At 38.9% G+C, this 17288-nt stretch overlaps 1 protein-coding gene across 1 annotated transcript in view; it reads left to right on the plus strand.

Annotated features, from left to right (window-relative positions):
- Window positions 1-17288, plus strand: part of C7 (complement C7) — a gene marked incomplete at both ends in the record, with an annotated part of 76459 nt that overhangs the window by 17622 nt on the left and 41549 nt on the right. The window contains 5 exons of the mRNA XM_080701629.1: window positions 2299-2354; window positions 7390-7465; window positions 10274-10415; window positions 12297-12444; window positions 14274-14412. Coding sequence (XP_080557755.1) covers window positions 2299-2354; window positions 7390-7465; window positions 10274-10415; window positions 12297-12444; window positions 14274-14412 — 561 coding nt within the window. The remainder of the gene's footprint in view (window positions 1-2298; window positions 2355-7389; window positions 7466-10273; window positions 10416-12296; window positions 12445-14273; window positions 14413-17288) is intronic.

The following is a 17288-nucleotide window of genomic DNA, read 5'->3' on the forward strand; positions in this document are numbered from 1 at the left end:
TGAAGCAGATTTCGCTAGGTTTTGGGGAGCCTTTCTAAGTTGCTGATGCTGGCCTGGACCCTGGGCTCCTCCTACCCCTGCCTCCCGCCACCGCTGGTGCACCCCAACTTCTGATCACTTGTTCACTGGGCTCATTTCCCTCTTTCCTCCCAGCATCGGCTCTGCTTCTTCTCCTAAGCTTGCCCACTCTAGAGTCCTCACAGTTGCTGAAGTGAGACAGAACAGAGTGGAGAAAGGGACCGGGGACACTGGGACCCTCGGGAAGTGCCCGGCTGTTCAACTCTGCTGACCGAGTAGTTGCAACTTGTCTCCAGTATTGCCCAACCCTTGTGGTCTTTATGGGAGCAATCCGTGGGAGGTATAAGCCACAGGATTACAGCAATTTTTGCCTTAAAATTATTTATTTTTAAAAACTGACAGACAAAAAATGTGTATATTTATGTACATCATTTTTTTTTGTGTGTGTGTGTGGACCTGGGGATGGAACCCAGGGGTCTCTACCTCCGGGCTAAACCCCTGACCTATTTTATATTTTATTTTGAAACAGGGTCTCAGTTGCTGAGAACCTCACTAAGTAGCTGAGGCTGGCTTTGAACATGTGTGATCCTCTTGTCTCAGCCTCCTAAGTACTGGGATTACAAGTGTGTACCACCATGCCTGGCTGTACATCATGTTTTAAAATATGTACACATTGTTGAATGGCTCAGTTGAGCTAATCTCCACGTATGTTACCTCGTATACTTACATATGTGGTGAGAATACCTAAAATCTCCGTTAACATCAAGAACACGAGACAATATTATTGACTATCATTACCATGTTGTACAATTAATATCTTTGTGTGTATGTGTGGATGCATGTGTGTGTATGTGTGTGTGTGTGTGTGTGTGTGTGTGTGTGTGTGTGTGTGTATGTGAGATACTGAGGATTTAATCCAGGGGCATTCTACCTCTGAGCTACACCCCTAGCCCTATTTATATTTTTTCTTTTGCAAAAAGGGTCTAAGTTGCTGGGCGTGGTGGCACACGCTTGTAATCCCCGTGCTTGGGAGGCTGAGACAGGAGGATTGCACAGGTTCGAAGCCAGTCTCAGCTACTTAGTGAGACCCTGTTTCCAAATAAAAAATATATATTAGAAAAAAGGTCTGGGAGTATAGCCCGGAGGTAGAAAGCCTCTGGGTTCCACCTCCAGTACCACCAAAAAAATAAAAAAGGGTCTAAGTTGTGAAGGGTCTCACTAAGTTGCTAAGGCTGATCTTGAACCTGTGACCCTCCTGTCTCAGTCTCCCAAGTACTGGGATGACAGGTGTGTACCACCATGCCTAGCTACAATTAACATCTTGAGGTAATTCCTCCTCTAATTGAAAGTTTATAACCTTTGACAATGATCTCCTCAGTCCCTCCAACTGCCCACCTCCTTAGCTTCTGGCCATTCTTTTTACTTCTATGAGTTAAACATTTTAGATTCCACTGGTGAGTGAGCTAGAATGTGGTATTTGTCTTTTTGTACTTGACTTATTTCATTTAACGTTAATGCCCTCTGAGTTCACCTGTGCTGTCACTAGTGACAGGTTTTTCTTCTTTTTGGGGCTGAGTAATATTTAATTGAACATCCTAGGAGAGCTTTGTATGTATACTTTTTTTTGTTGTGGTGCTGGGGATTGAACACAGGGTCTTGTCTATGTGAGGCAAGTGTTCTACCACTGAACTATATTCCCATTCCCTCAGATCACATTTTCTTTATCTGTTCATCCAGTGATAACCATTTGGTTGATTTCATATCTTGACTATTATGAATAAAGCTGTCATAATCAAATAATCATCAATCAATCAATCAATCCATCTCTCTCTCCCTCTTTCTTTCTCAGCATTGGGGATTGAACCCAGAGGCATTCTATCTCTAAGCTACACCTCTAGCCTTTTTTATTTTTTATTTTGAAACAGGGTCTTGTCAGGATGCTGAGGGCCTCATTAAGTCGCTGAGTCTGTCCTTGAACCTATGATCCTCCTGTCCCAGCCTCCTAAGTACTAGGATTACAGGTGTGTACCACTACACCTGGTGCAGAAATCTCACTGACATAGTGATTTTATGTTATATATATATATGCAGTAGTGAACTGCTGTATCATATGGTAGTTCTATTTTTAATTTCTTTGGAAAGCTTTCAAACTTCTGCTTAAAGTAGAATCTTAAAAGAAAAGTAGAATTATCATCCTTTTATATGGACTTATACAAATGTCTTGATTTTAAAATCATTAAATAAAATCTAAAATAACGCTTTATTGTTTTTCTTCTCTAGGCAATAAGCTTATTCATTTTTGTGGGATGTACAGTACAGTTCCAAGGTTTATCAAGGTGAGAATTTTTTTTGGATTCCATGCGGAAATCATTAAAAATATTCTTAAAAATTTTAAAGACTTTTTTTTAGTGTGGTCTAATTCCCACATTGCAGATCAAGTGTGCTTACTTCTGTCTTGGTCAACATTCTCACTGCTACAATCCAAAACGATTTACATTGCAACTTAGAGGAAGGAAGATTTATTTGCTCACTGTTTGTTTGGAGATTATGGGTTCAGTCCATGTAAGGCCAAGGGAAGTGGAGAGAGGGAGAGTGCAAGGTTCTGCTCCCACTTTAGAGCTGGAGTAGAGAGAGCAAGAGCAGGGAAGGAGGAACCACATAATCTCCAAGGCCAAGCCCTAGAAACCCCTCTCAGCAACCAGCTCCCTTCCAACAGTGCAACCTTGTTTCTGTGAGTGCTAGGGGATGTTCTAAATCCAAACCATTAGGCCTTCCAACATGTTCTGTCTTTCCATATTTTTATTTTATTTATTTTTATTTTTTTATTTTATTTATTTTTTTATTATTATTTTTTTATTGGTGCACTGTATTCATACATCATAATAGGATACATACTTTTGTAGACATACATGCACACTTATCCCAGTCAGCCCCCACCCGATCCCCACCCCATTCTCTCCCCATCCCTCCCTCCCATGCTTGGCTTAGTAGTTGACATCTAGTATTATGGCAATTTATCTAAAATTAAAAATGATAATCTCACATAACAGTTTCATTTGTCTGATACCAAGCTTTTGATGACTTAAAGATAACATTTCAATATTTCTTTTTGCTTTCTTTCTTACCAGAGAATATTTTTTTCTATTTTTTAGGTGAAACTATCATATATTTATTTATTTATTTTTCAGAAAAAAATCTATCCTAATATGGAATATGGACTCTAGGTACCCAAAATGATCTTGAAAAAGAACAAAGCTAGAAGATATATATTTTCTGATTTCAAACCATCTAAAGCTACAATAATTGAAACAGTGTAGTACTATTCTAAAGGCAGATATATAAACCATTGGAGTTAAATAAAAGCCTAGAGCTAAATTCTTCCCTATATTGTCAAGTTATTTTTGACAAGGTTTCCACAAACATTTGTTGGTGGAAATGATAATCTTTTAACTAAATATTGTTAAAAATAATAATTACATGGAAAAGAATAAAATTGGACCCTTACCTAACCCCATATACAAATATTAACTCAAAATAGATAATAGACCTAAATATAAATCTTAAGACTATAAACTTTTAGGAGAAAATCTAGGTCATTAAACCTCACAACACTGAAATTGGCAGTGATTTCTTGGTTATGATTTCAATGGCACAGGCAACAGAGGAGTATACAAACTCCCTAAAAAATAAAAAAAATATTGTATATCCAAAGACAATGTAAACGGAGTTAAAAGTTACTAATAGAATGAGATAAAATATTTCCAAATGCTATATCTGAAGGTATATTAATATTCCAACTAGAAATCCTAGAAATTAACAACAATAAAGGCAAACAATACCCTTTAGAGATAGGTAAAAGACTAACATAAATAATGAATCTCCACAGATAACCAATCTTAGTTGTCTGTTGGATGGAAAATCTTGTTTCTCTAGTTCTGGAGTGTATTACCTATTTCTTCTTTGTAGTTAATCTCTTTGAGTATTTTCTCTAGTGCTGGTTTTGAAGACATAAATTCCTTCAGTTTCTGTTTGTCATGGAAGCTTCTTATTTCTCCATCTAATTTGATAGAAAGTTTTGCTGGGTAGGAAATTTTTGGCTGGAAGTTGTTTTCTTTCAGAGTTTGGAATATGTTACTCCAAGCCCTTCTGCCTCTCATAACTTGGTTTGGGAAGTATGGAGTGATTCTAATTGGTTTGCCACTGAATGTCACTTGGCCCTTTGCTTTTGTTGCCTTTAAGATTCTCTGCTTGGCTTCCACATTGGTCATTTTGACAATTATGTGGCATTGGGATCCTCTTCTCCGATCCTGTCTAAAGGGAGTTCTATAAGTTTCCTGGACCTGTGTATCGACCTCTTGCTCTATGTCTGGAAAATTTTCTGCTATTACTTCCTTGAAGAGATTGCTGATCCCTTTGGTTTCACTTTCTTTTCCCTCCTCTATTCCAATTATTCTTAGGTTAGCTCTCTTAAAATGGGCCCATATTTCTTCAATGTCAGATTCCTGCTGTCGGATATTTTTTTCTAGATTAGAAACTATGCGTTCATTTTTGGATTGCTCATCTTCTAAGAGCGAGATTCTGTTCTCCATGTGTTCTAATCGGTTGTTTGTGCTTTGAATTGAGGCCTTTACTTCATTAATTGCATCCTTTATCTCTTTTTGGCTCTCTCTGAGTTCTTTTCGAAGCACCTCTATTATTTCTACAGTTATTTTCCTGATTTGATCTTCTAGAAATCTCTGATTTTCTGTTTTATCGGGTTCTGATGTTGTGGGGTTGTGGGCGTTTATTGCTCCAGTATTATTCCTCTTTCCCATGATTTCGGATGTTTGTGCCTTCTCTGGGTTCTTCCCTTGGGTCACTATGACTTCACTTAAGGTGTTCTGGATCTCGAGTCAGTAGTATCTCAGACTCCACTACTCATTTACTGGGTTTTATCACAGAGTCTCCGACCCAGAGAGTCAATAGAGGCTACTTTAGACTGTGGGGGGTGCCAGGTTGCACGTTCTCCTATGGTGTGATATCTGTGCCACCGCCCCTCCCCCACTGAGTCAAGTCCCAGGGAGTACAGTACTGGGATTTCTCCTCTGTGGCCCGCAATTTGACTCACTATTCTTGAGTACGCAGATGTAGCTGTACTGGCCTCGCTGAATTCGGTGCTGCTGCCGCCGGTGGCAATATGGCGCCGCTGCTATGCCCTCAGCTGTGGGGCTGGTGTTTTTCTTCTTGTTTTTGATTTCCACTCTGAATCCCTGCAGCGTGTGCTGAACTCGGCCACTGGGAGCTTTAGATGCTCTCTGCGCGGAGAAATCCCGCCTGGCTTTTCCACAGTGGCTCACCTCGGCTTGCTGTAGCCGTCCCGTGAATTCTCCGGTGCCGCCGGCAGTATGGCGCTGCTGCCGCGTCTGCCGCGTCCTCGGGCATGAGGCCGGTTATCTCCTCTGTGGCTCTGTTCTCAGTCCGCTTTCTCTCTGGAGCCTGGTGATTTTTTGTTTCACTGGTGATGGTGTTTTCTGGCTATGAAAGGCGCTGATTTTGTGGTAATGGAGATTGGTTGTTAGCGGGGCTCTTAAGCCCCGCTTTTCTCGGTCCCCATATTTTTAGACAAAGCAGTGACAACAGAAGTGTGTTTTAGTCTTATTCTTCTTTTACTTTACTTTTCCCTGTAAGAAAAAAAGCCTTGAAAACTAAAAAAGCCCTACGATTTTTGCCCCAGTACCATGGTTTTACTTGTCATTCAGAAAATCATAGCAGATCTACACATCCTAGAGGAGCATTTGATCTTTAAATGTAATCCTTGCAAATGTTCTTTGGATTTTAAAGGTTGGGAGTTTTCTGAGAAAATAGTTTTATTGGTTTTTGGGACCTGGAAAACAGCCAGTGTCATTTACCTTGTTTTGTTTTTACTGTGAGATGGGCGTAAAGGGATCAGTTCACTTTGTGGAACTATGAGAGTATGTGTCAGGGGCTGAGCTAGGACCTGGGGGTGCAGTGAGGAGCAGGATGACCCTGAGCATCTGCTGGGTGATTCAAGTCCTGAGACAGTTCTTTGTGATATGTGTGCACTAACGGCCCTGCACAGGGTGATGTAGGGACACAGAAGAAGGCCAAGCCAGCTCTGCTCTTTTTCCTAAGTCCTTGTGGTTGGGGAAGGTCCCTGTTTTCTCTGGGACACAAAGTAGACAAATAACAGTAAATTCAGATAGTGTAAATGTCAAGTATGCTCTGGTATTTGGATCATTAGGAAAACAGACTACCAAGGTTGGTTCCAGATGAGCACCTGAGGCCCTCATGCTGCAGAATGGGATTCTTTACTTGCACAGCTCTCTGACAGTCTTAAGATGTGCAAGATTTACCTTGATTCAAGATGTCTTTGTGGCCCAGAAATGGGCTGGAAATCCAGAAACCAAGAATCCTGCTTCCCTTATTTTTTTTTGGCAAGTCTTAATCTTTCAGGATGAACCCAGTGACCTCTTCTACAGATAGAGTTGAATATCCTATAGGAGCCAACTTGTTTATTTGTTTATTTTATTTAGTTGGCACCTGGGCTTGAAATCAGGGGCATTCTATCTCTGAGCTACGATCCAGCTCTATTTTATTTTTTATTTTGAAGTAGGGTTTGCTAAGCCACTGCATACTGGTCTTGAGCCTGCAATCCTCCTGTCTCAGTCTCCCAAGTACTGGGATTATAGGCATGCACCACCACATCTGGTTCAGCTCTATTTTCCATGTGTAAATTACTGGAGTAGAATTATTTAAGCCCAAATGACACCACTTGAGTGTTTGTTTGAGAAGTAGCCTAAATGAACATGAGGAATTTTAAAATATGAATTGTTGTGCTTTTATCCTCTAGGTTTTAAGGTAGCTCCTCATAGAGTCGCATTAGTGTTCCTCACTGGAGTTGTCTTTCAGTTGTTTCGGGGCAGCTCTTTGAATTATCGTGCAGAATCCCTCATCCATTCAGGGGCATGGCTCCTTCCTCCTGTGTGTGCTCACCGACCCCCCCCAACTTTGGGCAGTCCTCTCTCTTTACTTCCACAACACATTATAACATCTCATTATGAAGACATACTATATCAAATTAGTAGGTTATGATTATTTACATCTGTGTGTCTATCACCTGTTTTAGAAATAGTTAATAACCCATCTCTTATTTCTACAACTCTAATGTCTTAATAGTGCCTTGTACATAATAGATGTTTGATAAATGTTAATCTGTAATAAAATGTGTTCCTCTGCCCCCATTTTATATATTAAAAAAAAACTTTTAGTTTCTCTTAGGAAAAAAATTGAAGCATTTTTTACTATGTTCATTTTTAACCCCCTTACTTATCTTCTTATCTGTTAATCATGGGCGATTGGACATTATAATAGTGCCTCCTCTCCAGTCGACTGCCAGTGGGATTCCTATGGCCCTTGGTCAGAATGCAGCGGCTGTACCAAGACTCAGGTAGGACCCCATGAAGCTTTGTATTTGATTACCCATATGTATAAACAGCATAAGTACAGCCAAAATGGTATTAAAATCTGAATGTTCATTAATCAGTATTAATATTTTTTGAAAACTTATTTTAGCAATTTTGAAGGGAAATAAGTATGATTTGTTCAATAATTAATATGATAAAGTAATTTTTCCATTCATTTTTCTTGAAGGACTTCTCTAAATCTTATCTTTGACTCAAAATGTACATTGGCTAAAAATGAAAAATAACTCACTAACTCCTTATTAGGGAAATGGAAATAGCATGAAGTGAAAATTACCCGATAATTCAAAATCTATTTTATATTCACTGAGCTCAAATTCTTTTTCTCATTTCAAACACTATCAAATAGCAAAATGGCTTCTTTGTTTTATTTCACAATTAGAGACCAACCATAAACAATTATTTACTGCTTTAAAATTTTATTTCTAAATCATACAAATAAGACATTTACTTGATCTGGATATTGTACAATACTTCAAGAGATATTTTTTTTACTTTATAAAATGTTCATTGAAGAAAATACATAAGAGCATAAAGAAAGAAAGCAGTATTCATAATTATAATGGGAGAAATAAGTATAATAACATTTTGATATTTACTCTTTCAGCTTATTTTATTTGTGTATATAATTTTTTTGGTGGTACTGGGGTTCCTGGAAACCCTTCAACCTTCGGGCTACACTCCCAGACCTATTTTTTATATTTTTTATTTGGAAACAGGGTCTCTTAAGCTAGCGAGGCTGGCTTTGAAGCTGAGCTATCTTGTCTCCGCCTCGTGAGTGTGGGGATTACAAGCGTGCGCCACTACGCCCGGCTTATTTGTGTATATAATTTAAAAATATTATTTAATCATAGTTTTTTTTTATTGTGGCACTGGGAATTGAACCCAGGGACATTCTATCTTCAAGTTAAACTCCCAGCCCCTTTGAAACAGGGTCTTGCTAGGTTGCTGAGGCAATCCTTGAACTTCTGATTCTCCTATCAGTCTCCCAAGTACTGGCATGCACCACCATGCATGGCTGTATTATACCATTTAAAGCTAACATTATACTATCAGCATGAATTTATAATGACTGAGTTATATTCCAGTATGTAATTATCCCTATCGAATGTATCTACTGTACTTATACTATTGTTTCATATTTAAGTTGTTTTCATTTTTAATTACATGGATTTTTTTATACGTGAATATCTGTTCTGTTTTCATAATTTTCTTAGGATAAATTTCTAGAAATAGATTATATGTTCTAAAGTTTCTGAACATTTGAATGTTTATTTAAATATTTTTAAATGGCTCAGATTGGATAAAAATATATTTAAAAATTATTTTAAGCCAGATAAGGTGGTACTCACCTGCAATCTGAGCTGCTCAAAAGTCAGTGGCAAGATGATGGCAAATTTGGGGCCAACCTCAGCAATTTAGTGAGAGTCTGCCTCAATATTTAAAAATAAATAAAATAATAAGGTATAGGGCCGGGCATGGTGGCACACGCTGTAATCCCCGTGCTTGGGAGGCTGCGACAGGAGGATGGCACAGGTTCGAAGCCAGCCTCAGCTACTTAGTGAGGCTCTCAGCAACTTAATGAGACCCTGTTTCAAAATAAAAATATAAAATAGGTCTGGGAGTGTATCCTGGAGGCAGAAAGTCCCTGGGTTCTACCCCCAGTACCACCAAAAAAAAAATTTAATAAAAAAGTTACAGAAATGCAGCTTAGTGATATAGCACTTGCTTAGTATGTATAAGGTCCTGGTTTTAATCCTTAGCATTTTGAGAGGAAAAAAAAGTTTTTTTTTAAAGCAATGAGCCATATTATAGAAGATAGTTTCTGTTTTTTCAATAGTTTCTGTTTTGAAGTATTATCAGAATGAAGAACTTGGCTTCTAGAAAATAGATGATAACTCTGATTATAAGCAGCAAGGTACATGAATAATGAGGCAAAAGTCAAAGAAACACCGAACACATAAAACATTTTTGTAATTTAAAAAACAAGAAGAATTCTAAATAGAAGTAGACAGAGGGTATTTTTCATATAAGTAATTTATTTCTTTGAGTGAAGGTCACCATGCGATGAATACAACCCTAGATTATAAAGCAATATTTTTATTCAGAAAGAGACAAGTGAGAATGAAGAAGGGTCACTGGGTCTGGATTTGACAGGTGACAATGAGATTGTGGAGAGCAGGCAGCCTCAGGGGCGTCCTGGGATGCGGAGGGGAACATTTCTCATGTACATGACATGGCCTGAGCTTCTGAACCTCAGGAAGGACATGCTGATGAATCACAGGTGGGACTTGTCTTCATCAGTTAAAAGTAGAAACTAAAGAAGTATCAAGAAGTGTTACTGAGTCCATTCCTTCCTCATGGTCCCTCTGCTTAAACACAATGGGAGGTGCCAGGGCTAGATCCCACTTAGGAAGACTCTCAGAATTCAAACTGCTGTTTTGTGAACATACATCCTAAGAAATCCCCACTTCTAACCCAATTTAGGATGAATGTAGGATTCAGAGTTGGTTTGTATACATACTCTGTTGGTCTTCACTTAAGGTTTAAGCCTTCTGGAAATGAGGCAAATTTTGGGGGGGAAGTGGAGGGAGGGGAGTAGTGAGGATTGGACCCAGGACATTCTACTTCTGAGCCCTATTTTACTTATTTTCAAACAGGGTCTCATTAAGTTGGTGAGGCTGGCCTTGAACCCTCAATCCTCCTGTTTTACCTTCCCCAAAACTGGGATTACAGGTGGGCACCATCACACTCGGCTTCTATTTTGTGTTTAGACTCGCAGGCGGTCAATTGCTGTTTATGGGCAGTACGGGGGCCAGCCTTGTGTTGGAAGCACATTTGAAACACAGTCATGTGAACCTACACAGGGGTGTCCAACAGAAGAGGGCTGTGGAGAACGTTTCCGGTGTTTTTCAGGTAACTTGTTATCCACAGGCTCATCATACTGTGTTTTTTTTTTTTAAACTTGTTTGATATTTATTTGTTGAATTTTATTGAGTTTCTATTGGCCTATAAATTCCTTTCCTCCAAATATCAGCAGGATTTATGTTGCTATATCAATCGTTCATTCTACCATGATTCTTTCAAATGCAAGAGAGGCATCTACTTATTAAGATATGAACATCTGTTGGTTTTCTGAAGAGACTTATGGGTCTTAACTGGTCAAACAGTTCTTGACATTGAGTTTATGTTGAAGATGCAGAGGGGGTCTGAAGATGCAGAGGGGGTCTGGTATAGACATGAGAATGGGTAAAAACAATGTTTCTGCCCAAATTATGTTTATAAGTAAAGTAACTCTAGTGAATCAAGGAGAAAAACAGTTAACTCCTCCTACACATGGGGTGATAGAAACACTTTGGACCTTGAGGATTATTTGACACAGTCTATGCTACATTTATACAGTCAGGTCATTCAATAACTTTTAGCAAGTAACTTTATTATTCTTATTATGATCCAAATATAGTGATGAGGTTTGTAGATATGGAAATGAAATATATAATATCTTCTCTCAAAAACATTAAAGTTTTATGAGAGGAATAGTATGTAAAGAATCATTGTCTTAGAAGGGTTTTTCAACAATACCTGCCAAACTCCTATTTTAGTTTTAATTCAAACCAAATAATAGCTTCTTTGAGAAACCCTTTTCTAAACCCCCAACAGAACTGAATAACAAATGTTTTTTTTTCTGTCTTCCAAACATTTCTTGTACTATCTGTAATTTACATCTTTTGTTGGCCTGAATATCTCTCTTGGTAGACTCTGAACTCCTTGAATAAATAGTTTATACCTCTTTTATTTTGACATCTGAAATGTCTGGCACATAGTAGATTCTCACCCAATGTCTGCTGCATTGCATTGAGTGAGAGTGGAGTGGGCTACACGCTAAACTACAAGGATATTTGTGCACAAAGCATCCTATTTTTGCAGAGGAAGAGCATCTATCAGAGTTCATGGGGTAGGAAGAGTTTCAAGAGGGCATGGTATCTAACTTGATTTTTGAAGGACAAGTGGGAACTAGATAGAGAAAACTCTCCTTGACAGAGAGAAAGCTAAGTGTAAGATTATTGGACACGATAGATTCATGCAAATGACCTAGTATGACCCGGATACATGAAGCTAGTGAGAGGATAGTTGGAAATGATGCTGGGAAGGGAGGTGGGGTAGATCAGCTGGTACCTGTCAGTATTTCCTGAGCTTATGGCTATCATTACAATTATATTGTTGACTTATAATAACTTATATTTTCATAGTCTTCCATGTGAGACTTTAAAGCATATTAAAATATTGAAAATATCATTTTTATTTGCATGTATCCACCAATATCAGGAAGAGGATCTTGCATAGAATAGATGCTAAAAGAATGCTTAACATGTTCCCAGTGCTCACAAAGAGTACAACTCTAACCAACCAAGAAAAGCACAAATTCAGGATCTTGGATAATGACTATAGGACAAAAATGAAAAGTTGAAGGGCAGGAGGTCATTGTAACCAGTAGTTAGCATTGTATGAATCTTGGAAGATTTAGATAAAACTGCTTGATGTTTATGGGTAAGGGCTTGGAATTTTGAGTCGAGGCCCTGTATTTTTAATTTTGTATCTATCCAAGGTGAAAAGCAATCCTGTGTACTGCAAAATAAAGACCAAAATAATCTCTAGCCTTTTCCTAGATGCTTTGAGGGTTTATCTTATATTCACATGAAAGCAGTACTGGGCATGAGGAACAACACCCTTCAGTTCCAGGCTGGGTTTCCCTTTTCCCCTCTTTTGCATTTATGTGTCGGCTTCTCTGTTGTTCAGGTCAGTGTATCAGTAAATTGTTGGTTTGCAACGGGGATTCTGATTGTGAAGAAGATGGTGCTGATGAAGACAGATGTGAGGACTCTGAAAGCAGACCTTCCTGTGACATGGATAAACCTCCTCCCAACGTGGAGCTTACAGGCAATGGGTAAGGTGCTGAGCAGCCTCCGGTGTATATCAGTGGGTGGCAGTTTTTCATTTCTTTTTGCTTTATCATATGGGTTTGGTGAGTCTCATAACAATTTACCCAACATCCAAGCATTTTCATTGGCTCAGAGCTCTTTGCCACATCCTGAAACAATTTATAACACTCCTACCTGTATGATTCTAGATAAATGTAGTAAGATGTAGTGACCCATTGTCTCAGGACAGTCCTGATTTTAGCACCAGGGAAATCTAGATAGTTTTTTTACCTTGTAGTAGGGAGGGAGGGAGGGAGAGAGAGGAGGAGGGAGGGAGGGAGGGAGGGAGGGAGGGAGGGAGAGAGAGAGAGAGAGAGAGAGAGAGAGAGAGAGAGAGAGAAAGAGAGAGAGAATATGAGAATTATGTGGGACTTCTCAAGAGAATGAAGAGATGTTAGAATGGAAGGAAGGAGGATGTAAAGAAAGAAGCAAGCATATCACAATACACAATACTAAAAAGTGATTGCATAAAGTAGATGGGGAATCTTCATTTTCACCAGAGGTTGAGAAAAACCCATGTCTTCCCTTCAAAAAAGAATTGCAAGAAACTTTTAGAGGTTGTATTATCTGAGTTCAGATTTTTAAATCTTTAAAATAATCTGAAAGAGAGAGAGAGAGAGAGAGAGAGAGAGAGAGAGAGAGAGAGAGAGAGAATGACCGTGATTTTCTTGTAATATTTTACATTTATTAACAGGGAAACAGTATGAAATTGCTTGAAGAAGCATACCATTCAGTGCAGTAAGTGTCAATCGGCTGAATAATTTGTTGAGGAAAGTGCTCTCTCCTTCAGAGTAACCTCAATTGTATTGGGTTTACCTATGGATTCAGTTCAGAACCAGTTGTTGCCATAGATACAACAGGCCTATGTGTTTTCTGACTATGTTCTAAGGCTGAAGAGCTGCCGAATTTTCCCAGCTGTTAGTGTTAGCTACTATATCAAGTAGGAGATGCTGGATAATGCATGGTGTGCATTAGGACGCTATTCTCTTTATTTGCACTCTCTCAGAGAAGTGCTTAACCATGAAGTGTTCTAAAAATCTTCTTGAGTCCTCTAATAATTTTTCCCTAGCAAGTACTATTTCTGTTTTTTAATATATGTTTAAATTTGCTTTAAATTTATTTTTTATTTTTATGTGGAACATATTGAAAATGGCATACATTCACACTGCGCTTGGTGACTTTTCCTCCCCCACCACCCCGCTTCCCCCTTGCCCCCTCCTAACAATGAGTGTCCAGGTTAACCATTCTGTATTCATACTTTTACACATATTCAGGTATAGCTCCTCCATTCATCAACCTCAGCCTTCTTCATCTCCTATCCTGCCATTTTAGCTTTGCTGAGTTTTCCCCTCCATATCTGGAGTCCCTCTGGTATTCCTAATACTCCCTAGTTTGGACATATTAGAGAAAACATATGTCCCTTCTCTTTCTGTGCTTGGCTGATCTCACTTAACATAAGGTTCTCCAGGTCTTTCCATCTTCTTGTGAATGACTTGATTTTGTTCTTCTTTATAGCTGAGCAGAATTCCATTGTGTGTATTTCCTATAATTTTGCAATCCATTCATCTGTAATCTTTAAAAAAAGGGTCAAACTCATATGCTGGAGAAAAGATAAGAAATGGTGCTGGGAGAACTGGCTATCCATTTGTAGAAAGATGGAACTAAATCCTTACCTCTCACCGTGCACAGGAATCAACTTGAGATGGATCAAAGACTTAGAAATTAGACCAGAGACTATTGCTATTTTTTTAAACCACCATTTACTTCTTCCTTCATCTCTTTCTCTTTCTGACAGGTACAATGTCCTTACTGGTCAGTTTATGACCAAAGTTATCAACACCAAAAGTTTTGGTGGTCAATGCAGAAAAGTGTTTAGTGGAGATGGAAGAGAGTTCTACAGACTGAGTGGAAATATCCTTTCCTATACGTTCCAGGTACTGAATTACATTACTTTCACTGATTGCTAACCTACAAATTGTCAGGGACCATTTTTTATGTAATAACTTTTTGCTATTTGTTGAGGATTGACTTAAGGACTAATATGTGGTCAGTTTTCATAAATGTTTTATGTGGTTTACAAAGCATACATATTGTTTAACTCTACAAAGTAGGGCTATTTTTAACTTGTGCCATTTTAGTTGACATTCTTTTTTGCTGCTGTAGTAGGATGATGATGGAACCCTAGGCCTTGCTCTTGCCAGGAAAGAAGTGACTTATCCCTATGCATTGTTCTTAACCCTTTGTTGCATGTGAATAAGGAACATATTGCCTTTCTTGTATGAGTGTTAAAAATCAAGGACCTGATATGACTGGTGTAATAATCTTGTTATACTGCCACAGTGACACCTCACATAAAAATGCTTTTGAATTAAAAAAAATTTTTTTGAAGCTAAGCGTGGGGGCGCATGCTTGTAATCCCAGCGTTTGGGAGACTGAGACTGGAGCATTGTGGTTTGCAGTCAGCCTCAGCTACTTAGTGAGGCCCTCTGCAACTCAGCGAGACCCTGTTTCAAAATAAAGAATAAAAAATAGTGCAGGGGGTATAGCTCGGAGGTCGAATGCCCCTGGGTTCCACCCTCAGTACTTAAAAAAATTTTTTTCTTTTGTGGTAATAGAGGTTGAACCCAGGGCATTCTGTTTCTGAACTATACCTCTTGCTTTTTTAAAATTTTGAAACAGGATCTTGCTTGGTTATTGAGAGTCTTGCTAAATTGCTGAGGCTGGCCTGGATACTTTGATTCTCTTGTCTCAGCCCGCCAAGTACTAGGATTAAAAGCATGTACCCACCACACCCAGCCAAAATGCTTTTATTTTTAAATAATAAAATGTTATATATATGCAAAAGAGTGTAGGTAACATACATGTGTCATTTGAAGAAAATTAATACAACAAATACCCCTGTACATCCGTATTCACCTTAAGAAATATAATATGGTAGGTGAGCGTGGAGTGTGGTGGCACATGCCTGTAATCCCAGACCTTGGGTAGATGAGACAGGAGAATCACAGGTTCCAGACCAGCCTCAGCAATTTAGCAAGACCCTTGGAAACTTAGTGAGACCGTATTTCAAAGTAAAAAATAGAAAGGGCTGGGGGTGTAGTTCAGAGGTTCAACACCCCTGGGTTAAATCAGTTAACTTACACACACACACACACACACACACACACACACACACTCACCAGTATGGCCAGTAACTTAAAAGCTTCTCTGCACCCTTCTCTGATCAACTGATCAACTTTCTTCTATCTCTCAGGCAATTATTACCACACATTTTTGTACTAATCAGTTCCTTTTTTCCCCTAAAAATATTTACTCTACATGCGTCTTTGTTCTTAAATAAACAAGTACACGCTATCTCGGCTGGAATTTTCCATCTCAAAACGTGCTTCACAGCTTCAACACAGCGAGGTGTCTGGCCTCATCCTGCCTTAGCCTTTCTCTTGCTCTCCTCTCCCCAGGCCCCTCTCAGTCCTTTTACTCCCTTCATCCCAACTCTCAATTTTTCCAGTTCATCTCTTCTTCTCTATTGCTCCCAAATTTGTAAACCGAAACTACTAGGATGTTCAGAACGAAGGGTCTTTCATCTATCTAGGTTAAGCCTCTCTAGAAAGAAGCTTTGACTATAAATTACGAACTTACCATCCTCCTACTTACATAGAATGAGTTAGTTACCTCTAAGAGTTATTGAATCATGAAAATGAAACATAAAACTCATTTGAAAAATAGCTGTAGCTACCTACCAGTTTGTGAACACCTGCTGTGGCATCTGCTCTATCTTAGGCTATTGGTATAGGTGGAATCCCCACAATTGCCCTGGAGAGGAGTAATGTGTTCTATTTTATATATGTAAAAATGGAGGCTCATTTGGTCGTTTCATGTCACCAAATTAAGAAGTAGTTGAAATTGGATCCAGTCTGTCAGATTTCCCCGCCTTTTATTTTTTATTAAACTTTACTCATGTATTGAATTTCATTTTTTTTTCAGTTCTAAGAGTTACATGGTGCAACATCAGTATTATAATTTAATCTTTAGTTAGAAGAAAGAATATGAGATACATAGATGAAGACATTTTTTTTCTTCTTCTGTCCCCAGGAGTATGTGTTCCTTGTTCTTTCCTAATTAGGACGGGAAGAACTGCATGGCAAATTTCTGAAGGGTCAAATTTAGAAAATTAAAAAAGCAGAAGAAATACGAGGGCAAAGTGTTTCTTAGTTCCGGCAGACATGCTGGAAGCCCGCAGCTTTTGAAGAACAGGAATCATTTAGTAGCAGCATGGACCTGACACTCATTTTATTAGGAGGGCTTGGTTTCTAGACTGACATCTGAAATATATTTTCTATCACTCTATGTGAAGGTGTTTGTCAGAAGTAGAGGGAAATTATAGCCTGCTATTGAATGAGAAATAGTACTGTTTTGAAGATCCAGCCAGAGGGAAGTGAACTGGAAGCAACAGGCAGAATCAGGCGCAGTGGTGGTGGGCTAACGTCTTCCACAGTTCAAATAAGCTGACCTGGGCCTGCTGGGTACTCAGCTTTCTGCAAGGTGGGAGGTAACTTTTGGTTTACTGGAACAAAAACATTGGTAAGTAAACACACAGTGGAATGAATCAGTCTCTCATAATCTCTGATTTGGTTATTAGCATGGTGGCTCTTTTAGGGCAAGCCTGGTTTCTTCTCCAGTGAACCACTTTTGATGTCATGCTTACTTATACCTTACATACCACAAGAAAGGCCTTTGAGACACGAGCATTTCTGGCTCTTGGGTTGCTGGGGAAGGTGTCCTGGGAGGCAGCAGGAGGACCGCGGTGTTG

The sequence above is a fragment of the Muscardinus avellanarius genome (assembly GCF_963383645.1).
Source record: "Muscardinus avellanarius genome assembly, chromosome: 1".
In the NCBI taxonomy this organism is placed as follows: domain Eukaryota; kingdom Metazoa; phylum Chordata; class Mammalia; order Rodentia; family Gliridae; genus Muscardinus; species Muscardinus avellanarius.